Raw genomic sequence first — 27,945 nt, forward strand, 5'->3', positions numbered from 1 at the left:
TTGTACCAGGTTGTATAGCTAATAAATGGTAAAGGCAGGATTTGATGGACACATATAAGGTCACGTGGAAGCAGAAAAGTGGGAATTAATCTGTCCTCCTTTGGGGTTTATGATTAATGAGGGCTTCACAGACAATGATCTTGAAAAATGAGAAGGAATTTTCCATGTGGCTGAGAAATTGAGGAAGGGCCTTCAAGGCTAAAGTGAGGCAACAGGTAGCAGAGAGAATTTGGGACTTTGAAAAAAGTTGCAGTGGATGGAGAGAGAGAGGTAGGACAGTAGGATTCAGAAATAAGTAGGGGTCAGAAGTAGTTGCATTTTGTGTTAATGATTTGGGAGCCTCCTGTAGGAAGCAGGAAGCTGTTGGAGGTTTTTAAGGAAATGTCTGAGTCAGTTTTATGCTCTAGTTTAGGAAAAAAGACAAGCTAGATTATTGCAGTGGTTCAGTTAGGTGAGGAGTGATGAGCTGGCAAGAGCAGTGGGGATGTATTGGAAAGGGTATAACAATCACCATGACAGTTTATGGAGCTTTTATAATGGGCTGAGATTATAATGATGATACAAAGAGGCATAAGATGCTGTTCCTGGATTAAGGGTGTATATTTGAGATAAGATAGTGATAGGGTTGATACAATTTAGAAGATCAGTTGGAAGTAGAAGTGAGGGGAAAAAAGGTATTTGGGATGGCTTCCAGGCTTTGACTTAGGTGACTGTTTGGATCTTAGTGCCATTTGCTAGATTGAGAAATATAGAAGGGGGAAAGATGATGAATTTCATCTCAGATAAATTTAGTTTATAGGTGTCTGTGGGGATATATAGTAAGCAGTTAAATATGTAGGATGGAGCAGATTTGGACAGAAAGAAACAATTTGGGTAGTCATCAGTATGTGGATTATAATGGAAGCCATGAGTTTGGGAAGATCACCTGGAAGTGTTTATAAAGTGAGAAGAGAGGAAGAGCAACCCTGGAGCAACAACATTAGAATAAGGTAAAGACTGGAGAAAGAGAGTCCAATGCAGGAGACCAAAGAGGTGGTATGATTGGTGTTTCAGAAGAGGAGAGTCCAAGGCCATGAAAGTCTTGATGAGTTCAAAGCACTAATCCAGTGGGAATAAGAAACTGAGAGCCAAAGGGATGAAAGTTGAAGTAAGAGAGTGTGATGATGAAACACGGACTGGGTAATGAAATGTAGTACAGGAAAAGACCATTGGAGAAGAGAAGCTCAAGGAACTGAGGGGCTTGGGAGTTGGGAGAATCCCCATGTGAACGCTGAAGTCACTGGAAACAGTGGTAGTTATAGTAGAAAAAAGACTCTCAGCCAGGTGCCAAAGGTAAGGCTATGTAAGACAGATGGTGGAAGGGAGCAGGAGGGAATTGCAGAGGTATAAGTAACTAGTATAAGCCTCAGAGATGAGGTTTTTGTGTAAACGATAAAAAGAAATGGTCAGTCAGAGATAATTGGGAGCTTGGGGAAAGATGTTACTTGGAGAATGCCTGTGGTATGAGAATGTAGAATAATGTTCAGCTGGGAGTGTGGTTACCTATAATGGGATTGAAGATGTAGGGGAGTTCATCTACAAAAGTAATGAGGGACCCAGAGGCATAGTAATAAATAGATGAGTGATGGGGGTGCAGAAAGGTGAAGAGAAAGTTTACAGCTGTAAGAAAAAAAAAAGCACCACAGAGCAGTGCTTCTGCATCAGGGGACAACAATTAGGATGTCTTGGGATCACAGCATAAGATTACTCAAAATGTCTTATATGCTAAGGACATTTAGTGGTGTCCCTAAAATGAAGTCCAGTGGTTTGGGCTTCAGGATTGGTTAATTCAGCAGCTTAGTTGTACCTTTCAGAAATGTGAGTGGAAATGATGGATGTATCGTGTGGTTTGGCTCCAGCTATTTCTTTTGCTATGAGGTCACATGCCCAGATAGCTCCTGCTGCTTCAGCCTAGATTCCACAGTGAAGAAGACACATGGGACAGACTTGCAAACTGGATTAGACTCTGAGCAAGAAATAAACCTTTGTTGTATGCCATTAAGATATGAAGGTTATTTATTAGTGCTTAAGCATAACGTAGTGAAAGCTGACTAATACAATACCCTACTCCATCACTGATTGCAAACTCCTTGAGGACCCCTGTTATTTATCTTTGTGGCATCTGTCCAACCTAGCCTGATGTCATTTACAAAATTGACACAGAAGTGTTCCTTGTTCAACATGGGATCAGTATGGAAAGGTTACTGTTGCAATTCCCTTGGATTACAGCAGTATTTCTCGATGTGTGGTCCTTGAACCTTCTGTAGTACAATCATTGTGGAGTTTGCCAAAAATACAGATTCTTGAATTCCACTGTAGCCCTGCTAAAACAGGATAATTGGGAGTGAGGTCTAAGCAATTCTTAGGCACACTCAAGTTTGGGAGCCACTGGACTAGAAGCTAACCGAATACCTCATCAGGATGTTACTCCATGAGCCCTCCCCAACCCCCCCGCCCCAACTTGGAACTACTGTTGGTATACAGTACGCTCTCTTGCAGCCCTTCCCAGACCGGAGCATTCTTTGGAGATACGGAAGGATGGATGGATGACCGGCCCAGATTGCTTTGGTGCTTATTTTTAAGTTCAGGCATACCTCATTTTATTGAGCTTTACTTTATTGTACTTCGCAGATACTGCATTTTTTACACATTGGAGGTTTGTGGCCTCCTGCATCGAGCAAGTCTGTTGGTGTCATTTTTCCAACAGCATGTGCTTGTTTTGTGTTTCTGTGTCACAAATTTTTGTGGTTAGGGTTTTGGTAATTCTTGCAATATTTTAAACATTTTCATTATTATTGTATCTGTTATGGTGATCTGTGATCAGTGATCTTTGATGTTCCTATTGTAATTGTTTGGAGGGGCCAGGAACTGTGCCCACATTAAAAAGTTAACTTAATCGATAAACGTATGTATTCTGATTGCTCCACAGACCGGCAGTTCCCTCGTCTCTATACCTGTCCTTGGGCCTCCATATTCCCTTAGACACAACAGTATTGAAATTAGGCCAGTTAATAACCCTGCAGTAGCCTCTAAGTGTTCAAGTGAAGGGAAGAGTCATGCAACTCTCTCTTTAAATCTAGAAGTGATTAAGCTTAGTGAGGAAGGCATATCGAAAAAAGTTGAGACAGGTTGAAAGCTAGGCTTCTTGTGCCAGTTAGTCAAGTTGTGAATGCAAAGGAAAAGTTATTGAGGGAAATTAAAAGTGCTACTCCATTGAACACATGAATGATATGAAAGTGAAGCAGCCTTAGTGCTGATATGGAGAAAGTTTCAGTGGTCTGGATAGAATATCACACCAGCCACAACATTCCCTTAAGCCAAAGTCTAATCCACAGCAAGGCCCACACTCTTCAATTTTTTGAAGGCTGAGACAGAGGAGGAAGCTGCAGAAGAAAAGTTTGAAGTGAGCAGAGGTTGGTTCATGACATTTAAGGAAAGAAGCCGTCTCCGTATCACATAAGGGCAAAGTGATGCAGCAAGTGCTGCTGTAGAAGCTGTGACAGGTTATCCAGAAGATCTAGCTAAGATAATTGATGAAGGTGGCTACATTAAATAACAGATTTTCAGTGTAGATGAAACAGCCTTCTGCTGGAAGAAGATGCCCTCTAGGACTTTCATTGCTAGAGAGGAGAAGTTAATGCCTGGCTTCAAAGCTTCAAAGGACAGGCTGACTCTCCTGTTAGGGGCTAATGCAGCTGGTGACTTGAAGTTGAAGCCAATGCTTAGCTACCATTCTGAAAATCCCAAGGCCCGTAAGAATTATGCTAAATCTACTCTGCCTGAGCTCTATAAAGGAAATAACAAAGCCTGGATGATAGCACATCTGTTTACAACATGGTTTACTGAATATTTTAAGCCCATTGTTGAGGCCTGCTGCTCAGAAAAAAAAGATTCCTTTCAAAATATTACTGCTCGTTTACAATGCACCTGGTCACCCAAGAGCTCTGATGGAGATGTACAATGAGATGAATATTGTTTTCATGCTTGGTAACACAACATCCACTCTGAAGCCCATAGATCAAGGAGTAGTTTTGACTTTCAAGTCTTATGATTTAAAAAATACATTTCATAAGGCTGTAGCTGCTGTAGACAGTGATGGATCTGGGCAAAGTATATTGAAAACCTGCTAGAAAGGATCACCATTCTAGATGCCTTTAAGGATATTTGTGATTCATGGGAGAAGGTCAAACTATCAACATTAACCAGAGTTTGGAAGTTGATTCCCAGCCCTCATGGATGACTTTGAGGGGTTCAAAACTTCAGTGGAGGAAGTAAGTGCAGACGTGGTGGAAGTAGTTAGAGAAAGAATTGGAAGTGGAGCCTGAAGATGTGACTGAATTGCTGCACTCTTATGATAAAACTTGAATGGATGAGGAGTTACTTCTTATGAATGAGCAAAGAAAGTACTTTCCTGAGATGGAATGTACTCCTGGTGAAACGCTGTGAACATTGCTAAAATGACAATGAAGAATTTAGAATATTACATTAACTTAGTTTGATAAAGCAACAGCAAGGTTTGAGAGGATTAACTCCAATTTTGAAAGTTCTTTTGTGGGTAAAATGCTATCAATCAGCATCTCATTTTACAGAGAAATCTTTTGTCAAAGGAAGAGTCTGTCAATGCCACAGCTTTCATTGTTGTTTTATTTTAAGAAATCACCACAGCCACCCCACCCTTCAGCAACAACCACCCTGATCAGTCAGCAACCATCAACATCGAGGCAGAACTCTCCACCAGCAAAAAGATTATGACTCCCTGAAGGTTCAGATGATGGTCAGCATTTTTTAGCAATAAAGTATGTTTTAATTAAGGTGTGCACATAACTTTTATATGCACTGGGAAACCAAAAAATTCATGTGACTTGCTTTATTGCAGTGCTTCAGCCCACACCTGCAGTTTCCCTGAGGAATGCCTGTATTGGTAATTTACTCCTAAATAAATGTTAGCCAGGTTTTATTCAAGAACTACATGTGACTGAATTTGCAAGTAAAAAGAATTAGTGCCTCAACTGACATACTTTCTTCATACTAGTCTTTGAGTTTTTGTTCTTAAAAAAATTAAATTTTTAATTACATAATTACAATAATGACTACATTCTCTTCATAAAAATTTGAAATGCTATTGATAAAGTCAAATTCTAATTTGCATCTCTCCCAAATCCTGGTCCTTTCCTATCACCCTAGCACAGTTCTTTTTCCTTCCAGATGTTTTTTTTTTCCTTCCTCATATATGTATGTGTATTGTTAATATTCAGCTGGTATGTACTAATACAGCTGATATACATTCTCATTGGGCTAGTGTCCACTGAAATTGCTCAGTGCCCTGTGTCACTGGTTATTTAATATTTTTAGTATCAGTCTTGTAGTTTCTTCCTATAGTAAATATATCCTTTTGTCTACATGTGTGTTTCTTAAAAAGAAACTTTTTTCCCATTTACCATTGTATCTTGGCGTATATGCATGTCAATATACATAGTTTACCTCATTTTAAGAAATGCTGTGTTAGCCATTTTTATGTTGATGAACATTTAGTATATTTCTGTTTTTTTGCTTTTACAAACTATGCTGCCATGGATATACCTGTCTATACTGCCGTGGTACCTGTTCAAGAAAAGGGAGGGGGGAAGAAGTGAACATGCTGTGCTATAGTGATTGTATTTCACTTTCTAGATACTGTCAAATTCATCAAAGAGGCTATTAACAATATTCTCCAAGTAGTAGTAAATTGGTTTCCTCCCAGGTTTTCCAAAACGTAATTATTGTCAAACTTAAAGTTTTGCTAACCTGATGGGTGAAAAATGGTAACTTCTGCTCTAATTTGTATTTCACTGACTATTAGTGAGGGTAAAGGTCATTTTATGTGTATTGACCATTTGTATTTCTGTTTCTCAAATTGTTTTTATCTTCTGCCTATTTTTCTGTTGGGTTTTTATTTTTCTTATTGATCTGTTGGAATTTGTGGTATCCTGGATTTCTCAATATATGTTGCAAATATTAACTGTCAGACTGTATTTGTCTTTTATCTTTGTGTATGTTGTCTTTTTTTATCGTTTGTCTATACCGTCAGGCTTGTGGTTGTCATTCTTGAATTTTCCTAGTGTCTGCTTGCCATTAGCCCTTCTCCCTAACAGTATGGAGTCTTATAAGAGTTAGGAAATAACTAAAATCATCCATATGTAAGAGTGAATATAGGTCCTGTGGGGCTCTCTGGAATAAAGTATACATCCTTAATTGCATGGACTTTTAAACATACTTATTTTAGCTACTCTGAAATCTTTTTTAAATTGTATTTTCTGAGATCTGAGTGTGTTTTTTGGATTATTGTGCTCCGAGGAAATAAAGTGTTACCCTAATAATACCACATCCTTATAATTTTAATTAATTTTCCATTGCACAGAGGATGATTTGTCCTCAACTCCCCAAAATAAAATTAGAGATTTGTAATCAGACTCACATCAACAGTCTTCAGTTTTTATTTTTATGAATATAAATAAAATGTACAGGCAATCTCTAACTTTCAAATGCAAATCCCAAAAGTATATAATTTAGTTATTTTGAATTTTGCTTTCATTTTCTCACAGAAACAAGTCAGATTCTGGATTTCTGATAAGCCCGAACATGCTTCTTAACCCTTAATAAGACTTAGTAAAGTGCCAAGTGTTATTTGAACTAAACCTAGAAATATAGTTTGTAACATTGTTTGTATGTTCCAGTTAAAGACATGAAGAACAAGCTTCTAATCTTCCGAAGCTCTAGAGATCAGACTGCTGGGGGTGTGTGTGTTTGGTTGGGTAGGGAGTAGGGTATAAAACTTCTTTAAAACTAGAAAAGTGAAGACACTTCTTGGTGAATCATTTATTCTCCAGTGTTCTGTATTCAAGAACAAAGGTAATTGTAGGAACTCATTATACTTCAGATTATGCATCCGGTGTTTGAGAGGATGGCTTGCATTATGTAGCTGGGACATTTCCCCAGCATTGTAATCCTTGCATTGTTTGGGTCCAAAGGCAACTTCATGGCTAATAGCATTGCTTTCACTCACTGCCCAAATTTACAGCCATTGATAAAAGCCACTAATGACTTCAACATCAGTTTTAAAATACCCGTAATATGCCAGAAATCACAACTTCTAAGTACATTTTCCCAGGTATTTTGTAGTTTGAGTTTGTGTTGCAGGGATGGTGGAGGTGGCATGTGAGGAAAAGGATTTGTTCATTGCTATCTGCTGTCCTGCTGTTTCTTAGTACTTTTTGAGGGCTCAGTTTTATACCCTATCTAGCCCCAGAAGAGTGGTTTTCAAATTTCAGCATCCCTGAGAATCAGCAGGGGGAGTCAGTTCAAAATGCAGGTTCTCCAGCTCCACTCGCGGAAGTCTGATTCACTCACTGGGCCTGAGCCTAGGGCACAGTGCTTGGGGATATTTTGCTTTGGTAAAATTTACATAGACCATATATTTTCTTGTAATTCTGTGGCAAGCGGTCTCTGTGGACCCGCAGAAGTACTCCTGTATTCTCTTTCTCAAGGACGAATCAGAACAAGACAATTCTCAGATCACCTGCTTCCGTGGGTGAGGCTGATGAACTCTGTCAGGGCACCAGGGTACAATTAGATGTCTCTGAAGAGTTATTTGACCAAATGTGACCTTGAAGTCCTGATAGAGTTATTTGCTTTTAACCTGCTTATGTAAGCAGTTCATATCTGTGTCGCTTACTCATGTCAGCTCACTGACAAATACAGTGTCTTTATAAAAGCTAAAAATGTGTAATGAGAACTTTTTAGTATTGTGGGTAGTGTGAATATCCTGATGGCATTTAAATTTAAATAACTGAGACTATCTGAAATCAAAATTCACATAACTTTGTCAGTTTGTCTTGTGTCTTTTTACCTGCTAACTGCCCATCAGGACTTTCCCGAAGCTGGAATGCTGAGAATTTATCAGTGGAAAATTGTGTAATTAATGTACCCTGCCTTTTCAGGACATTTTGAGGAAATGGCTTTACTGGCTTTTAACAGGGACATTTAACATCCACATAATGTATTTGCCTTTTCAAATAAAAGATTTGATTAAAAATGATTTCATCAAGATCATGGATAATTAGCATTATTTAGGGGCTGGTTTGAAATTATTTGTTGAATTTATATTTTTATAACTTTATGTTCTCTTTGTTGTCCCCCTGTATCCTGACGTTACAGATATGTCTTTTATAGATCCTCTTATCTCATCTCATGCATATTTTTTCTTTTCTTTTTTTGGCTTTTATAAAGGAGATTTATTAGATTACAGATTTACAGTTCTAAGGCCATAAAAGTGTCCAAACTAAGGCATCAACAAGAGGATACCTTCACTGGAGAAAGGCCGATAGCATCCAGAATACCTCTGTCAGCTGGGAAGGCACATGACTGGTGTCTGCTGGTCTTTGCTCCTGGGTTGCATTTCAAAATGACTTTCTCCAAAATGTCTCCCTCTGGGCTTCTGTCTCTCAGCTTCTCTCAGCTCTTTGCTTGGTTTTCCTGGGACATTTCTTCCTTAGCTTCTGGAAAACCTTTCTTAGTGTCTCTGGGGCATACTCTGGACTTCACCTCTTAGCTTATCGTCTCCAAATGTTTTTCTGTCTGCATCTCCAAGTGTCTGGGTCTGTGTCGGCCTTTAGCTTCTCCTGGGGGCAAACTCTGGATTGCATATCTTAGCTTTTCTCCAAAATGTGTCTCACAGCTTCTTTGAGCTCCTGGTTTCTGTGAGCTCTCTGAAAGGACTCCTGTAATCTAATAAAAACCCACCCAGAATGGGCAGGGTCACATGTCCATGGAAATAATTTAATCAAAGTTTTCACCCACAGTTGGGTGAGTCACATCTCCATGGAAATACTCAATCAAAAGTTTCCACCCAACGAGACTGGATTAAAGATCATGGTCTTCTAGCATCCATAACAGTCTCAAACCAGCACATTCCACCCCCTGGAGCCCAGAAAGATAAGTTCTTTCCAACTGCAAAAATGCATTCATTCCATCACAACGTAGATAAATACAAAGTCTTGTCAAAATCAGTTACAGGCTTGGTTTGTCCTAAGGCAAGATTCTTCTCTGTCTGTGCAACTAAGAACAAGTTATCTGCTATCAATATACAAGGAAGGACAGTCATAGGATAAATATTCCCATTGCCATATGGAGAAATGGAAAGGAAAACAGGGTTCACGGGACCAAAATTATTCCTAAAACCCACAGGACAAACTGCATTAGATTTCGAAGTCTTAGAGTCATTTATTGGATGACATTTTATCCTCAGGGCTTCAGAAAGTGCCAAGTCCCACCCTTTCCAAAGGGTTACACATGGGCTTTGCTGTCTCCAAATGCTGGGGTTATTGCTCCAACATATCCAAGTATTGGGAAGACTACTTTCTTCTCAGCCCCACCCTCCTCAAACATCAAGGCACCACCCAGACTCTGCATCTCTGGGGCAAAGACTCTCCCCTCTCTGAACAGTGGGGTGGTGGCCAGGCTGTCCCCAATCTCTGGGGAATGTGCTCCACCCTCTCTGAGGCCTGCGCTGCCCAGCACTCTTCCTGAGAGTTGAGGCAGAGGGCCCATCTTCTGCCGCCAGGGCAAACTCACCCTTTCCATGTACATGGGTAGATCTACTCTCCTGGCCTGAGATTTCTTGGCTCCAGACCTTAGCTTAAATGGTTCTGCCTTTGAAGTCATAGTTTTCTCAATTTGTCCCTTTTCCATCCCCTAAAGTCCAGACTGGCAGTGGTTCTGTTTATACATATCTAGCAAAATGCAGCATATAAGGTTCAAAACCATCAGACAATAGGACTTTCCACAAATCCTTTCTGGATAACTTCCTTTGCAATCCTGACTTATACTGAAATGGCTGGTTAGTTCCAGATTGCATTAAATTCACACTTGGCACACTATCCTATGGGGCCTTACTTTCTGGAAGCCCAGAATATTCCAGACCATCAATTTTCGGTTTCTTTGTATCCAAGAATTCAGTTCTCAGCTTATCTCATTCCTCTCACATTTTGCTGTAAGCTGCAAGGAGAAGCAGGCTGCATTTTTGACATTTAATTTGGAGATCTCTTCAGCTAAGTATCCCGGCTCATTGCTTTCAAATTCTGACTTCCATCTGACACCAGGATTCAACTTGCCAAATTCTCTGCCTTTTTAAAACAAGGACTGCCTTCCTTCCAATTTGCAATGACACATTGATCATTTCTGTCTAAGTCCTCATCAGAAGTATCTTTAGAGTCCATATTTCTACCAAGTCTCTTCAAAACAATCTAGGCCTTTTCTGTCAAGCTCCTCACAATTCTTCTAGACTTTTGCCCTTATCCATTTGAAAAGCTGTTCCATGTTTGGTATTTGCAAACTCAGCAGCACCCCACTTCTCTGGTACCAAAATCTGTTCTGGTTTTCTAGAGCTGCTATTAGGCAAAATACCAGAAATGGATTGGGTTTTATAAAGGGGATTTCTTAGGTTACAAATTTACAGTTCTAAGGCCATAAAAGTGTCCAAACTAAGGCATCAACAAGAGGATACCTTCACTGAAGAAAGGTTGGTGGTGTCTGCAACACCTCTATCAGCTGGAAGGCACATGGCTGGCATCTGCTGGTCCTTTGCTTCTGGGTTGCATTTCAAAATGGATTTCTCCAAAACATCTCTGGGCTTCTGTCTCTGTTAGCTTCTCTCAGCTCTCTGCTTGGTTCTCCTGGGGCTTTTCTCTCTAAGCATCTCGGAATCATTTCTAGCTTCTCTGGGGGCAAACTCTGAGCTTTATCTCTTAGCTTAGCATCTCCAGATGCCTTTCTGTCTGCATCTCCAAGTGTCTGGGTCTGTGGTTAGCTCTTAGCTTCTCCTGGGGGCAAACTTGGGATTACATAGCTTCTCTCCAAAATGTGACTCTCAGCTTTTTTCACACATTTTTTCTTAATGGGCATCTGTTAACATCCAGGGATGAGATGGTTGGTATAGACTAGTTAAAATTTATGTCCTGCAGGCAGGACCAACTGTTTCTCAGTGGGTTGACCTGGCTCTCCTCATTTTCTTTCTGCCATGATCATTTGGTATTTTTTAAAAGGCGGACAATGGTTGGAGATATTTTGTTTTGGTAAAATTTAGTGGACCATATAATTTCTTGTAGAAATCAATCCAATGATTATATTATTCCTAATAGTTCATGTGGTATTTTAGGTTGAATTACAACCTGGATTTTATGAGAGAATGTTTATATTTGCCTAGAGATCCTTTCTTCTTCCTACATGCAGATTGGGTAAATGCCATATGCTGCTTTAGTAGAAAAGAATGTTGGTTTAATTTAGTTGCTCATTCACACATGTCCTTGGGTGAGAAGACAATTATTCTGATTTCCTTACCTTAATCAGAAACAACCTTTATCATATCTTATTTGTAAGGTCCAGGCCTGGGTATTACATTTTTCAATAAAATACACAGCCGCCACTGAGAGGTGACTTTTAAGTTAAAGGAAATAGAGATGTGGCAAATCAAGGGGAGAAGACATGGTACATGACATGATTCCCACCCTGGATTCACGTTTAGCGCCTATTTTTCTCTTCTTGCCAAAGTGCCAAATGACATGGTTTTGAAATTTTAAAGTAGATTTAATTTTGTTTCGGAACTTAGTGGAAATCTTTGAAATAACTAAAGATACCTTTGTATTTTGTAGAGCTTAGGTAAAAGTCAATAAGGCTCATGCTTAGTTTTCATTTATGCAACTTATTTGTGGAATTTCTGCCAAGATTTCAAAGCTTTTTTCACATTGCTGAGTTTATAGGGATTTGACAAAAATATTTATTGAACACCTACTATGAGCAAGTAGTCTCTGCTTTACCTGGCCTTCCTACTTTTTAAGAGTATGTAGAGGAGCATTTGTGGATGTTATTTATTAAAGTCTAGTTGGTTTCCTCATAGGGATTCTGATTGTGCTGGGCTTATTTTTCAAGTTCCTCATAGGTAGGACCTAACTTAAATTCTTATACGTGCTGTCTGCAGTGGAAAGCTCCAATTGCTCATTGAGAACTTGGTGCATGTAGCAAGTAAGGAGATATAGACAAAGGCTTAAAAATGTCTTTGTTTTTGCTTTAAAATTTTAGATCTTTATCTTATTTGTTTCATTATGAGGTTTAAACATTGTTAGGAACACCTAGGTCTAGAACCTGAGGAAGGTGAAAAAAGGTAGGTAGGGGAAAAAAGGTGAAATGCAGACTAAATCACTTGGTTTATACATTTGCTGCCAAAAGCCTCACCGTCTGTCACTATGAATTGTGAAATAGTGGGAAAAGCAGAGGATATATTGTGAACTAATGATGTTTGTTAATGTTCTTTTTTTTTTTATCTTCATTTTATTGAGATATATTCACATACCACGCAGTCATACAAAACAAATCATACTTTCGATTGTTCACAGTACCATTACATAGTTGTACATTCATCACCAAAATCAATCCCTGACACCTTCATTAGCACACACACAAAAATAACAAGACTAATAATTAGAGTGAAAAAGAGCAATTGAAGTAAAAAAGAACACTGGGTACCTTTGTCTGTTTGTTTGTTTCCTTCCCCTATTTTTCTACTCATCCATCCATAAACTAGACAAACTGGAATGTGGTCCTTATGGCTTTCCCAATCCCATTGTCACCCCTCATAAGCTACATTTTTATACAACTGTCTTCGAGATTCATGGGTTCTGGGTTGTAGTTTGATAGTTACAGGTATCCACCACCAGCTACCCCAATTCTTTAGAACCTAAAAAGGGTTGTCTAAAGTGTGCGTAAGAGTGCCCACCAGAGTGACCTCTCGGCTCCTTTTGGAATCTCTCTGCCACTGAAGCTTATTTCATTTCCTTTCACATCCCCCTTTTGGTCAAGAAGATGTTCTCCGTCCCACGATGCCAGGTCTGCATTCCTCCCCGGGAGTCATATTCCACGTTGCCAGGGAGATTCACTCCCCTGGGTGTCTGATCCCACGTTGTTAATGTTCTTTTACATTCTTTATTTGAAGTGCTCTAACCCTTTAGATATTTGGTGTTTTAGTGAAAAAGGTTGTGGAAAACTTGACCCCTTTTTCTTACACTTGTTTTCTGGTGGCTTTATTGCAAATGAACATTTATCATCCTTGTTTCCTAGCACCTAACTTTCTTTTCTACATCACACTTTGGGGAAAAATAAAGCAGCTGTCACCATTTGTAATACTCTCTAATGTATTGTGAATTCAGAGGTTTGCCCAGGGCAGGCATAGTTCCTAGAAGAGGAGTATAATCGTCTGTTTGGGCAAAAGGCTACTAAAATAAATCCAAGATGAAGGTTGTCAAGAGATGTTTCGAGTCTGCTGTAGGCTTGCTTTCATATCCTTTCTGCCGTCTTTATGTTCATGTCATTGGGAGCCAACACGGTGACTTGTGGCTCTGTCCTGGGTCCTCCTGCTGCGCCCCAATAGGCTATCTCCCCTGTCTGCATGCATGGAGGAGCAGCAGAACCCCCACTTGCCCATGTCCCAGGAGAGTGTGCTTTCGGGAGTTGCAAATTGAGAGAGCAGCTGGTGGGGAAATGAGAATGGACCTCCAGGAGCTTTTAAAAAGGCCATGAATTCAGCTCTTGTCTCTTGTGCTCACACAATTAAAAACAGGCTGGCAACAGGACTGGATAATGACTAGGTGAGGAGCTGAGTCTTGCTTTTTGTGGCTTCCTTCTTCACCTTGTAGTCCATTTCCTGCTTGGCTCCTTGGTTTTGACGCTGCTTCTAACCTTTAGAAGTTAAAGATTTGGCCTTTTGGTTATGCTGTTTTTTTTTTTTTTCCTGGCTCCCTTTACTCTTAAGAGGCTTATTGTCCCAATTTTACTTGGTGGTTTCATTGGCTTTTGGGATAGCTGTCCAATTAGCCTGACAAGGGTAGGAATTGGTTGTAGGGGAATTGTAAATTATGGGGACTGTCATATCCTTCCCAAGCACCAGTAATTTTTTTCTGCTTGTTTACATGTAGGCATTTCTCAAACATATTTTAAACAGGGAAAGATGCTGTACATGCTAGAATTTGAATCTCTCTCTAGATTGCCAAATAACCTGAAGGAATGGATAGTTTATTTTTGGGGTTGTTTTTCAGCAGTGGAAATTTCTTAATTATAGTGGAAGACCAAAGGTTATTTCAGTAAACTGCAATAACAAGGAAAACTACAGATGGAATAACAAGTTACATGTATTCACTGTTACGATTATTTCATTAACAACTCATTTGTATTTAAAAGCAGCAGAAGTAAGTGTACAGAAAGAATATGGTTGTAGCCTCATGGTTTTTTATAGATAGATGTAGAAATAAATATAGATGCAAAAGTGTGTTTTTGTTTATATGTTTTTCTGTGTGTCTGTATTAATTTCCAATGACTGCTATAACAAATTATCACAGACTTCATGGTTTAAAAAACCAGAAACTATTCTTTTACAGTTCTGGAGGCCAGAGGTCTGAAATGAGTCCTGCAGGCTAAAATTGAGGTGTCGGCAGGGCCATGCTCCCTCCAGATGGGGTAATCAGTTTCCTTGCCTTTTCTAGCATCTAAAACTGCATTTCTTATATTCCTTGGCTCATGGCCTCTTCCTTTTTGCTGTGCTTCCCTCTTCCTCTATCTAAAATCTCCCTCCGCCTCCCATTTATCAGGATACTTATGATTGCACTTAGGGCCTGCCTGGATTAAACAGGGTAATCTCCCCATTTCAAGATCCTCAATTTAATCCTACCTGCAGAGTCTTTGCCAGCTAAACTAACATTCACAGTTTCCAGGAATTAGGAAATTAGAATATGCACATCTGGCAGGGTGGTGGAGGGTGTGGGTTAGGGGGTCATGGCATTATTCAGCCTACCGCAGTGTGTGTGTGTTTGTCTGTGTCCATGTGTTTGTCTACCAACCTATCTACCTAAAATTTCCTGACATTGTCCACTGAGATGGCCTTGGAGCAGCTATACTCTGATAGCAGTGAGCACACCTCATATCCGGATCTCGGATTCTAAATCCCTTTGCCACTTAAAGGAACCTGTCTTTTGAGTTTTGTTTGTTTTTAAGAAATGGCTGATTCCAGGGCTGGGGAATGGAAAATACAAAATAAGCCCGGAACACCCTCTTGTACCAGAAAGTAAACAAGTGCTCAAAGAATAATGGGGACATGCCCAAAAGACACAGAAGCCAGCTTGAAGATGCCAAACCTGTGCAATTTGAGCATTGGGATAAATAAAGTAGTGGATTACAATCCATTGAATAAAATGTGAAGCTCAATCCATATTGTTAAAAACAAATACATTTATAAATTGAAAGTTTGATGAGGACCAGGATATTTACATATTTACATAGTTTAAAAGTACCTTTTTAGAGCATACTACTTACTTACATAGGGGAAAGGTTTAAGTTGACAGTGGAAAAGGCTGGCACATACCACCTTAATCAGTAAGTGAACATGGTCAGTAACGGGACAAATCAAAATTGTCTTCCACTCATAGGATGCAAAGAGCAGAACAACATTACTTCTGTGATATTCCTGCCAAAGATGCATAATCCAAATTTAATCCTGAGGAAACGTATAGACAAAGGGGATTTCAGTCACAAGGTTTTGCAGAATGGCTTTTGCTTACATCTCTACAACAACACTGAAGAGAATAAGAATAAATATAGTGATAATAAATAGCCAATTTTATCTTCTCTGTCTTTCTGGGCCAAGTAGAAAGAACTATATGGAATTATAATAAAATCTGTCATATCCTGGCTAGTATTTGAATCCCTACATTTAAAGATAATTTGGGTAAGTAGTAAGGACAATTGCTGTCCTTATGCGGCTATTGAGCACAATTAGTGGGATGTTGGTGGCGACCTCCTAGATCCTGTATTTAGATTAAATCAGTGGCATGACCATTTCTCCATGAAGAGACTTGCTTTCAAATCTTTTTTTTTTTAATTCACCTTTATTGAGATATATTCACATACCATATAGTCATCCGTGATGTACAATCAACTCTTCACAGTGCCATCATATAGTTCTGCATTCATCACCACAATCAATTTTTGAACATCTTCCTTACACCAAAAAGAGTAAAAATAAGAATAAAAGATAAAAGTAAAAAAGAGCACTCAAATTATTCTATCCCTCATCCCACCCTATTTTTCATTTAGTTTTTGTCCTCATTTTTCTACTCATCCCTCCACACACTGGATAAAGGGAGCGTGAGCCACAAGGTTTTCACAATCACACCATCACATTGTGTAAGCTACATAGTTAAACAATCACTTCAAGAATCAAGGCCACTGGGTTGCAGCTTGACAGCTTCGGGTATTTCCTTCTAGCTATTCCAATACACCAAAACCTATAAAGGGATATCTGTGTAGTGCATAAGAACGCCTCAACCTGTCATTCTTAACTTGATTCTTTTGTATTGAAGGACACTGGGATAACGGTGAAATCTGAATGAGGTCCAAGTATTAAATGGTAGTAATAGATTCTAAATAGTCAGTTGGAAATCCCAAGCTACACTGTAGGAGGATCTGCTTGGGCCGTTTATTTAGTGGACATCTGGCTTAATTATCTAGGTCTTTCTTCTTGGGTTGGTTGCGTTCCTCAGAGAAAACTCTCTGGATCTCCTGTATACAGGATAAAGTCTTTGGTGACAGCGTTCTATGAGGTAGGTTGGGGAAGAAGTCTTCACATTTCAGCATCCAGTGTACACATATTCACTTAATCCCTATTTCCACTCTGGTCTCCTTGTCCTCAGTGGTGCCTGGTGTCCCCGGGCCATTGATGCTCTTTTGAAATATCTCTACAGTGAATAAAACTTCATTCTTTTGGGAGACCTAACTCACATGAAATAAGTACATTTAAGTCACTCAAAACTGGGCTAGCACAGAGTAAGCATTCAGTCGGGGTAAAAATTACATAGGTTTTTCCTCAGCATCTTCCCAGTGGTCTGGTCTCCCCACCTCCCCACAGCAAAATAAACAAACAAACAACCCTCCCCCCCCCAAAAAAAAAAAAAACCTCCATTTTTTTTTTGTCTGGATGGGGGAAGGGCAGTGGCCCAGTGAAATGAAGTGGAGGCAGGGATCTGGGATCATGCCTTTTAACCAGTCCTACTTATTTTAGCCACTCGCCCCCATCCCCACCCAACTTTTCAAAAGTTTACCTGGTGTCTCTGTTTCTTTGCCTTTGAGTAATTTTTGGTATAAATTGCATTGGTTCTTCGCTTTCTCTAGGTTTTCCTGCAGTCTGCTGTGCCAGTTACCACTTGACCATTTCCTTTAAAAATGTTGTCTTTTCTTTTATCCTCCCCTTACTTTTGGGCTTAATCTTTTTCTTTTTTACTCTTTTGTGCTTTTAGTGGGTTTTTGGAAGAAAACAAATGTAGATGTGTGTATTTGATGTGCCTTTTTACCCAAAATACGTACCAGTGATTTTGCAGTTTTCAAACTGTGTGTGTGCATATGTGTGTGTGTGTGTACACTTGCATTGGAATCTTCCCCACCTGCATATATAAAGCAGAAGTGGAGCCATTGTGGTTGAAAAGGCAAATGTGGGATTGGAGGATTACCATCTCCCAACCGCGTTCAACCAGTTGATCTGTACTGCTACCCTGTCTCTACACCCAGGCTCCTTCTTTGAATCTTAGGGTTCTAAGGTACACAGTTGGAGAACCACTGGGTTAGGGTATCATTCTTTGCTTTTTCTGGCTGAAATGGAATGATTCAGTGCCTTACCAATCTCACACGTCTCCCTTCTCTTCAAACCCACAGTTCCTCCTCTGTGTACTGGAGCAAGGCTATACTTTCTCACCCACATACCCCTTTTCCTGTTCAAAGGAATCAGCAGGGATTTAACTTACCGGTTATTCTAGACATCTTGGCTCTTGCTTTTCAATGCTTTCAGTCTTTGCTAACCATTGCCCTCTGTGGCATTAAGGCTAAGCTTTTTGTCCCTGCCTGCTTTTGAGTTGGCGTGTGCAGTGCCGTTTCCAGGAGCCTGACTTCTGCTGGGAGGTGGCAGCAGATGGGATTGAACGGGATCAGGTGTGGAGTATGAATGTTGGAATCGAGGGTTATCTTTGAGTGAGTTATGAAATACTATTTTTATAGTCTTTAATTTAGCTTTTATGCTTGTTTGGCCTAAAGCACTTTAGAATACTCAACTCTGCCTTGCAGGCTTTCAGATCCTCTGGGGATCATATTGAAATTGACATGAGGAAATGAAGGAGCCGGCCACCTTCAAACTACTCTCAACCCTGTCCTTACCCCTCCCTCCTCTGGCCCCAGCCTTCCCCTCCCAAAGCAACTTCGAAAATTACCTTTACTACTAAAATTTGTTTGAAACTTTCTGCTTTGTCCTCTTGGTTTTCTGTAGCTAGACAGTTAAAAGAATCACTTAGAATCAGTGGTGTTTCTCTTGTGTCCAAAATTAGTCATTTTAATCAGTAACATGTTGCAAGTTGGATAAGTAAAACTCTTTGTAAAATTTAAAAGCCATGTGAAATAAATGTAAGGTTAGGATTTTATTTGTCCTGTCCAATTAATGGTCAGCTTGCATCTTTAAATACAGGGCATATTTTGGTGACCATGACTTTGTAATTTTATCACAAAGAAACTATTTGTGTTATTCCTCCTTACTGAAATATCTTTGAGGTGGTTCAGAAGTACAAAGAAGCATTGAACTTCAGAATTAGAAGTGATCTTAGAGATAAATGTTAACAACCCTACATACACTTTTCCCAATAGGAAGCTGAAGTTCAAGGACTGAGTGTTAGTGTCAGAGCTGGGATTCCAGGCTGGGTCACCTGACTATCAGTCCATTTGCTAATGTTACTAACATTTGCTCTTTACTATCCTTCATAGCCCATGTTTCCTACTGAGAGTTTTGTTTCCAAAATGACTGTGATAAAACAAAATAATAGATTGAGTTAATAAAACATAAAGAACAAGTTGTGCTGAATTAGGCAGGTCTTCCATCAAGCTGATTGTTTCAAATACAATTTTTCAAAGACCTGCAAAAATAATTGTGGAGACAGGTGAAGATTTATAATCTTTGGAGTGGGAAGAGGATCTTTGAGGCTGGCCACTTACAGAATAACTGATGTAAGCAGAATAAACATTTTATTTCACTTGGCAATGCAGTGGGATGCCAATGCTCTGATTTAGGCACAAATGTCGGGTTTTAGGGTTCCGCCTACAATTGCACTTTATTAGGGTGGAGCCCTTTAGTGTATTCTACTGCTGGCTACGGCAACCCTTTAAAAAATGTTTCTCTTCTGTGAGAGTCTGAATATACTTCAGACACTGCTTCTCTTTCAAATCTTAACAGCTTCATGCCTAGCTACTCCAAGTGTGGCCTGCTGACTTGCATCAGCATCACCTGGGAATGTTTTGAGGACTGCAGAGTTGCGGACCCCATCCCAGACCTGCTGAATGTATATTTTAACAGCCTTCCCAGGTAGTTCATGTATACATTAAAGTATGAAGATCACTGGTCCAGGGCACTGGTTTGCAAAATGTGGTCCCTGAAACCATAGCATCAGCACCACCTGGAAAATTGTTAGAAAATGCAAATTCTTGCCCCCCCCCCCCCAGACCTACTGAATCAGAAAGTCTGGGGATGAAAAAGTGTGTTGGGGAAAACACCAGCAGTGGTTGAACAAGCCCTCCAGGTGATTCTGATGTGTGCTAAAGTTTGAAAACTACTTTAGAGCAGTGTTTTTCAAATACTTTTGATCATGACCCAAAATGTAAAATGCATTTCATGCGTGCTCTCTCTCTCTCGCATACACACACACAATTGACCTAGAAGTTTTATAAAACAATGTTTATCTTATTATGTGCTATGTACTCTGATATTTTCAGTTGTATTCTGTTAGATATTCATGTGTTTGTATAAACTTATGAATATAAAATTTGGTCATGACCCATTAAACTGTTTACACAGGTCACTAATGGGTCATGAGCAGCAGTTTGAAAAACGATACTCTTCAGCAGCATCTTTTAATCATTTTTTGTGCCATGACCCCCTTTTGACAGTCTGGTAAAGCCCCGTGGACCTCTTGTCAGGGTAATGTTTTTAAAATGCATGTAAGAATATACACAGGTTTGCAAAAGAATCCAGTTACATTGGTTATCAAAATACTAAACAAATTTGTGATACAGTAATATCTGTGTTTTTAAAAAAAATTTATAACAAGATTTAGTGGTGGGTCTGGTAATAACTGACATTTCAAAGAAGTAATGAGTGTAAATGATATTTCAAGATATCTGCAGTAACTGTTATATGATGTGAAAAAAACTGATTTCTATTAATGACAAAGTTATAGCTAATAATATGGTGGGTAATTGCCTACATTAATATTTTAAGAAATGCTGGATTTTAGCTTATGGTAGGTGAAAATAAATATTTGCCCCCTGCCCCATCCAACTTTACAGACTTCCCGAGTTCTACTGATGGATCTCCCTGGGCCTGAGGTTAAGAACCTCTTGGTCAAGAGGAATCTTTCTTTAGAGAACAGTTCAGGTTTTAAGTTGAGACTGTAAACCAAAAAATTATCTTCCTGGAATTTCTTAGAACTTTTGCTTCATTGATAGCATCCTTTCTGGTTTTCTAGCACTTGAGTAATGGATTCCTTCTTAAAAATTTCTCTTCTGTTTGTTGGGATGTTGGGAGGCCACCTGGAAGCCCAAATCTGTGCTGTTGATGATGTTCTTACTACAGTGTCCTCCTTCTTAATAAATGCATCCAGTTGCTTAAGCTAAATTCCTGGGAGTCAGACTCAGTATCATGGATTCTGGATTCAGACTCCATGGATTTGAATCCAGCATCTTCAGTTACTGGCTGTATAACCTTGGGCCAATTACTTAACTGCTCATTGCCTCTTGTGCTGTATGAGATGGGCAGGATAGTAGTATGTTCTTTCAGAATTATTGTGACCACTGTTGTGAGCATATATTCTGCATTTAGAACAGTGCCTGGCACTGAGTAAGTGATTAGTGATTGTTGTCCATTATAATTATCTTTCGTTTCTCCCTTTCCATCATTCCTTAAATCCAGTTTATCAGAAAGTTATGTAGATTATCTGTACACAACACAGTTGTATTTCAAATTCATCTACTTCTGTCTATTGCCATCACCCTTCTCCAAGCTTCTAGACTCTCTAAACTTGGACTTCTAACTGATGTCTCTGCTTCCTCTTGTTTTGCTCCAATCTGTTTTCCATATAAAAACCATATGATCTTTAAAAGTGTTTATGAATGAATTTTAAAAATTTAAATGTATCAGTGTATTGTTTAAAACCCTTCAGTGGCTTCCCATCCTACTTCAATTAAAATGCTACCTCCTTTCCTTGACCTACACACACCCTGCATATTTTGCCCCTGCCTCCTCTTGTCTTTCTTGCTGTGGTTTTCTCCTGTCAGTCTCTACACTTGCCCATTCAGCTGCTATTCTATGCCGCACTGGCCTTCTGTCAGTTTTTTGAATAAGCTAGTCCTTTTATATCTTACGGCCATTGCATATGGCCCTCCTTCTGCTTAGATGGTTGTGCCCTGTCCTTCCACAACTTCTCATACTCCTCCTATACACATATCTCTGCAAACTACTCCTCTGTAAGTATCAGTTCCTCAGAGAGCCTTCTCTAACACTCTACTTAAATTAGGAGATTAGGGTGGGAGCCTGTTGTCCAGTTGCCTCTTTTACCATCCTGAAGTTTCCCAAACACAAGGAAGTTAGTTTCCTCTCTCGGGAAAGAAGATAACAAGCTGTGATTATCAAGCACGTAACACCAAAATGAGCACACACAAAAAGAGAACACATTGTGGACATTAAGTGATTACAGAGCTATTTTAAGAAATTGCCATCTCAAAACTATGCAAGCTAGTTCTTTGATATTGGTATTAAAGAACAAAGAGGGATCTGCTCACTCAGCCTGTCTGAAATGGGGTGATGGAGTTATGGTTGGACCCTCCCACCATTGCCAGTTCTTTTTGCTCCAAAGCACATAATAGAAGTCATAAAATGTCCCGCTTTGAAGTAGTTGCCCAGTTGCTGACAAAACCCTAATGCCCCTCTCTTCCAAAGTGAGTGGTCTGTTGTTGCTCAGAAGAGAGAAAATAAAATGTCTCATAATCAGAGGGTGGAGACCAGTGTGGGTAATCTGGATGTTGGTTAATGTTTGAGTTCAGAGGAAAGAGGCAGAAGAATGACTTCTTGTTTGGACCAGGTCGAATTTCTCTCTGTTTTGAAATTTCATCTTGTTGTGTATTTTTAATTAATCCTAGGCCAGAGGAGGGAGGCACCCCAGATTTTTTGACAAGTGCTTAATGGAGACAGCAAGAAGGTCTTAGAAATACAGAATCACTTTCACTCTGTCATCTTTGTAGCTTTTCTTTTAAAATAAGGGACTTTTAGAAATCCCAAAGGACACTGGGACAGATGCTAAAATTTGGGACAATCAGTATAAATTGGATGGCTGGCAACTCTATTCTGTGTCTTGTTTGGCTGAATGCTGTTACTGATTATGTAAAAATGTGATCTCTTTTGTGGAAAGTCTACTTTTTTGTAGGCATACTTTAAGAGAACCGACACATTAGAAATATTCTTGCTATGTGCCAAAGATAATGCTAATCACTTGGAAAATGATGTGTTTTAAAATAAAATACCGTTTTCTAATTTCACTAAGGTAACAAATTTAATTTTGAAAACCCGCCATAATCCTGTGACTAAATGAAGACAAACTTTTCATGTTTTCCTTATTCTACTATTGATGATCAAATGTATGTCTTTTTATGTGGCTGTTATCATGAAGTGATAACTTTGTATTCTGATATTCTCATGTTTTGATTTGGTTTTCATTTTTAATGGCTGTATGGCATTCCATCAAGTAGACAATGATGTATTTTTTATGATATATTTTTAACGATATCTTTGTTTTATTCTAATTTTTCAGGCAGAGACATTTGTTTGGGTTAACAATGCATCAGCACATTCCCAGAGTGTTGCCAAGGCCAAATATGAATTTTTATTTGGTACATCTGAAGAGAAAACTCTGGATATTAGTAAGTGTTTCCCCACCCTTTCCCCCTTTTCAGGTAAAAGATGTGAAATGCCACTGATTTTTGAGTATTTTCTCTCCATCTGCATTGCTGACTTCCTACCTCTATGAAACTTTTTTGTTATAAACAGTCTTTCCAAGATGTAGAATTTAGAAATACAGGATATGGATTTTTGTAGCCTGTTGTAGGTAATTTCAAGTCATGCTCTTGGCTTGAAAGAATTCTCTGATATTTGAAATTTCAAGTATTAAGGGATTTCCACAAGGCTTTCTTTCTCTCCATTTACCATTGTTGTATCTATTGACTCCTTTAATTTTGCTTGTTTTTAGCTACCAATATATTTGATTAGGGAACATTTTCACCATGATTTTCAGACACTGAAGTCTTAACTTTGGAGATGATCATATCTCTTATTTAAGAAAGTATTGATTGGATGTATTTATCAAACTCTAGTATGTGCTAGAATTATAAGCAACATCCTTGACATTTGAGACAGGTAAATTTAAAACATATAGATGAATAGTTACTAGTCCTAATACTAGTAATACTATTAGCTAACATTTATTGAATACTTACTATGTGCTGGCACCATGCTAAGTGCTTTACATGCATGATTTCATTTAATCCTCACAACCATCCTATAAGTTGGCATTATTATCCTCATTTTCAACTTGAGGAAACTGAAGTACAGAGAGGTTAAATAACCTCGAGGTCACACAGTCACTTATACAACACTCAGTACTTTAGTCCAAGTCTGTCTGATCCCAAAGCTCATGTTCTCAACTGTTTGAGGCAGTTAATTTTTTTAAAGTGTTTTCCTAGAAGGAGGTACAAGGTAAAGTAAAAATAGCTTTATAGAGTTGGAAAGAGAGGGTGATGTGGTTAAGAGCCCAGGCTCTGGAGTTAGACTTCCCGAGTTTGAATCCTGGTCTCATAACTTACTAGCTGTGTGACCTTGGGTCAGTTATCTCACTTTTTCTGCCTCAGTTTTCTTATCTGTAAAAGGGGAGTATGATATTCCATGTTTCAGAATTTTTTTGAGGATTAAATAAGTTAGCATGTAAATATCTCAGTACCATGCTTGGTACATAATAAATATTATGAAAGTGTTGGCTGCTATTATTATGTATCACAATAATTGTCTTCATCATATCCCTGACTTTTGAGGTTGAATCCTCAAAAGTTCAATCATGACTTTCCTCAACTCGATCACTATCTGGCACTGTATTCTGTTTTGGGTAGACAAGGAATCTGACCTAATGTAGCTGTTGTTCAGTTGAAAAAGCCAAAGAGCAATTATGCATTTATAACATATATTAGATGGGATTGTATAATTACCCCCATAATAGATTGTTGGGGATACCAAGAGGATCAAGTATATGCAACCATTTTATAATTCCCTTTAGCTTAATAAAATGAATATTTATTAGATTTGTGAATAATTGGAAACTCTTAGATGCCGTACATAACAGCTAATTTATTTAAAAAAATCACTATCATTGTGCTTTTAACACAGTCCCAATTTAGAGGAGAGTGTGTTTCATAAAATATCTCATAGTTATTATATAGTATAGCCATTTATGCTATGTATCATGTAGCATAAATACCTCACTATTCTGAGCTTGAGGTTTGGGACACTTAATCATCTATTCACTATTTCTCAGATAGGGAATACTGATTACGATCAACCCAAGACTATTTATAATTCCTTCTTGGCATAATCTTAACTTTGAATGCCACATTGTGATTTTTGCATTATTAAACTTTCTTTGACTTGGATAAAGCATAATTTTTACTTAGCTAGGTAGATATAATATCAAATGTCTACATAGTCTTCTGTCTTATAGATGGGTGAATATGGTTCTTCCTTACTCATGGGTCTTGAGTGGTTTTCTTTGTACTACTGTCTCTGATATATCTTATCTGAGACAAAACTAAAATGACATCTTAAACCCTCTGCTTCTTATTTGCCTTGGTGAAAATGGTTGCTGTATTTCTGTTTCTAGTGTGATGTGATTGTGCCAGTGTGAAACTCTGATGCATTTATCGAGCATGTATCTTGAATGACTGCTAGTTATCTGTGCTGTGCATTGTGAGGCTGCAAAGAGTTAGGCAACATGGGTCTTGTCTTTTAGGAGCTTATTGTCTGGTCTTGGAAAAATGCCATGTCTCCAAATGACAACAGTGAGAAGTGGTATATGCTGAATTGTGTGATTAGTACAGAGATTAAATTTATTAGGGATGTAAAGGAGGGAATATCACTTTCATTTGGGATGATGATGACTTCATGGAGGATATGGAAATTGAACTTAGTCTTAAAAGATGACTAGTATTCTGATTAATAGAATTTTGGGGAGGGCATTTCAGATAGAGGGAATGCTATGGTCAAGGGTATAGTGGCAGAAAATACAAACTGTTTGAGGAACAGAGAGTAGACCAGTATGGTTGGTTACCAGAACATACTAGTGAGAGTTAAGTTTAGAAAGATAACCATTTAGAAGGGGGCCAAATCAAGTAAGACCTTCCAAAGCACTGTAACGAGTTCACATTTTGTCCAGGGAAGCAGACAGGAGTGACTGAAGGGCTGATTTAGATAAATCAAGAGGGAATGATCTGGAAATAGGAATAAGGGAAGCAGAAACTGTTGGTTACTTCAGGAGAGGGTATAAGGTGCAAGTTTATGTCTTCACAAAGCAATGATCTTACTTTTTATCATTTCAGAAAGGCTCTTGAAGCCTTTATATACAACACTCATCTGCTATCAAAACACTGCCCAAGCTCAGAGGACCATAGGAAAAAGTAGTAGAGAGTAGGAGTGTTTCTCTTTGAATTTGATGGGAAGACTTCTCTTCCCACTTTTTAAAAAAAGTGTCCATTAAGTGAACACTGGAAGCTGTTATCAGACTGCTTACTATTTCTATATTAGGTGTTGGCCTGTTTCTGCAACTTGCACTCTTTTTCTTGACACAGTGACTTAAACTGCTTAAGTCTTCCAGAAACTGCCTGCTGGAGAAGTGGAAATGCTGACAGTGACTTTTGAATGCGTCCCTAGAAATGCTTAGGTGGCAACACCTCAGATGTGATTGTCTAGTAATGATATAGCCAGGTCAGGTGAGGTCAATTGGATTATGATTTTTGCATAGACCCAAGAAAACTGTTGCTGCTATGGGATGAGAAGGCTTAGACTTTGTCAGTGAACGGGGATTTGACATGGGTTGCAGGTGTTAAGTTCTAGGGAAAACAATTCAAGATCACTTGCAAACTGTTGCTTGTCAACCCTAGGCTTTGTGCAGGACTTTTGAATCTGTGACACAGAGCTTAGAGTGTTACGGAGAACATGTGATCCATGGGAAGAATCTCTTAACTGGGAATTAAGAGCTCTGGATTCTCATTATCTATTCATCAGTACAGTGAAAGGAAAGCGGTACCTATGCTTATCTGATTTCCCTGTTTCCTGCTACTTTCTGGGAGCTGTCCCTGCTTTCAGGAGCTTTTTAGGTGCTAGAGCAATAGATGGCTTTGGTTGAGAAGCTCTGGGCTAAAGGGATGTGTGTGTGACTCCAGCTAACCTGGAGCTGCAAAGAGGTAAAAAAGAGGAAGCGTAGGAGCCTCATCTGGGGCATGGCCAGAAGACCCACACTCATTAGACTTTCCTCTCTACACCCTTCCTGTCTGGGTTGCTGCACTTAGGTGACTGGAGTGGCTTTTGCAAACTCGACAGATAAAGTACACGTTAGCAGAAGGGTGCCTTTATTTTGGGAAAGTGCATTCTTTGAAGAGTTCCAAGAGCATCAGATGGCCACGGTGAGTATTTGCTTCTCTTTCATTGGTCAAAATGCTGAAGGAAGAAATATTTGAGGAAGTCTTTGAAGAAGAGTACGACTCTGTTCCTTGACCTGTAGGCAGAACAAGTGACCTATGGAAGCGGTTGAGAAAGTCAAAGGCATATGGGAGGCTAGGAAGGGGATCAGTCTCTTATATTAACCCTTGGCAGTTTCTAGAAATCTCCCTCCTGTCTTCTCTATTGATTTATAAACTTTTTGAGATAAGTATATGAGGTAATGAACTTGAGAGATATTTAAGCATTTGTCCAAGGGCACATGATTTAGGTGCTTTAGAATTGGGTTAAAAATACAGTATCTCTGGTAGACTCTGTGGAGAGTCCTAGGCTTTAGAGCAGTCTAAAGTGTATGGTGAGATGAAACAGGGGCCTTCGGGGTGAATTGAGTTGTGTGGAGAGCTTTTTAAGATCACCACAAATGGTCCTAAGCTCGCCTTTGGAGTGTGTGTCTGTTCGTGAAAGTTGTAGATGCCTGTTGTTACTCTTTGCTGCTGCCTGCCGGCTGGCATAAAGCCCCTTCCCGTTCCCTCCAGCTCACTGAATGCAGGGTGCTGAGTGGCAACAGCAGAGCAGGGCCCTGGCTAAGGTGGCTGCCAGGGAACAGGTTACTTAATCACTCTTCACCTCAGTTTTTTTCATCTGTAAAATAGGGATGATGATAGTAACCTCTTCGTGGTCTTGTAGCGGAAAACAAATGAGATCTTAAGTATATAGCTCAGTGCTTGTCTCCTGGTGCCCAATTGCTGTTAGCTCTTAGGAAACCAGCTTGTATCATCAAACTTGCAGAATATCTGTTGGAAGAAACATTAGAAATCATCTTGTCAAACCTTTGTATTTTATGGATGAGGAAACGGAGGCTGAGAGAATGAATGAACTTGCCTAAACTCTTTTTTGGCAGGCCTGGAACTGTCACCTAGGTTTCCTGGTTCTGAAGCCTGTGTTTGATATTTTTTATACTGTCTGCTCCCGTTGAAAAACAGACTGTCAGGATTGGA

At 39.2% G+C, this 27,945-nt stretch overlaps 1 protein-coding gene across 3 annotated transcripts in view; it reads left to right on the forward strand.

Annotated features, from left to right (window-relative positions):
* The window catches only part of PSD3 (pleckstrin and Sec7 domain containing 3), a 514,520-nt gene that overhangs the window by 106,213 nt on the left and 380,362 nt on the right, over nt 1–27,945 (forward strand). For 2 of the 3 annotated variants that reach the window (XM_037812498.1, XM_037812499.1), the window contains exon 2: nt 23,004–23,112. The exons of the other annotated variant lie outside the window; for it this stretch is intronic. In XM_037812498.1, the coding sequence (XP_037668426.1) occupies nt 23,004–23,112 (109 nt within the window). The remainder of the gene's footprint in view (nt 1–23,003; nt 23,113–27,945) is intronic. 3 annotated transcript variants of the gene reach the window in all.

This window comes from Choloepus didactylus, chromosome 20, assembly GCF_015220235.1.
Source record: "Choloepus didactylus isolate mChoDid1 chromosome 20, mChoDid1.pri, whole genome shotgun sequence".
Classification (NCBI taxonomy): domain Eukaryota; kingdom Metazoa; phylum Chordata; class Mammalia; order Pilosa; family Megalonychidae; genus Choloepus; species Choloepus didactylus.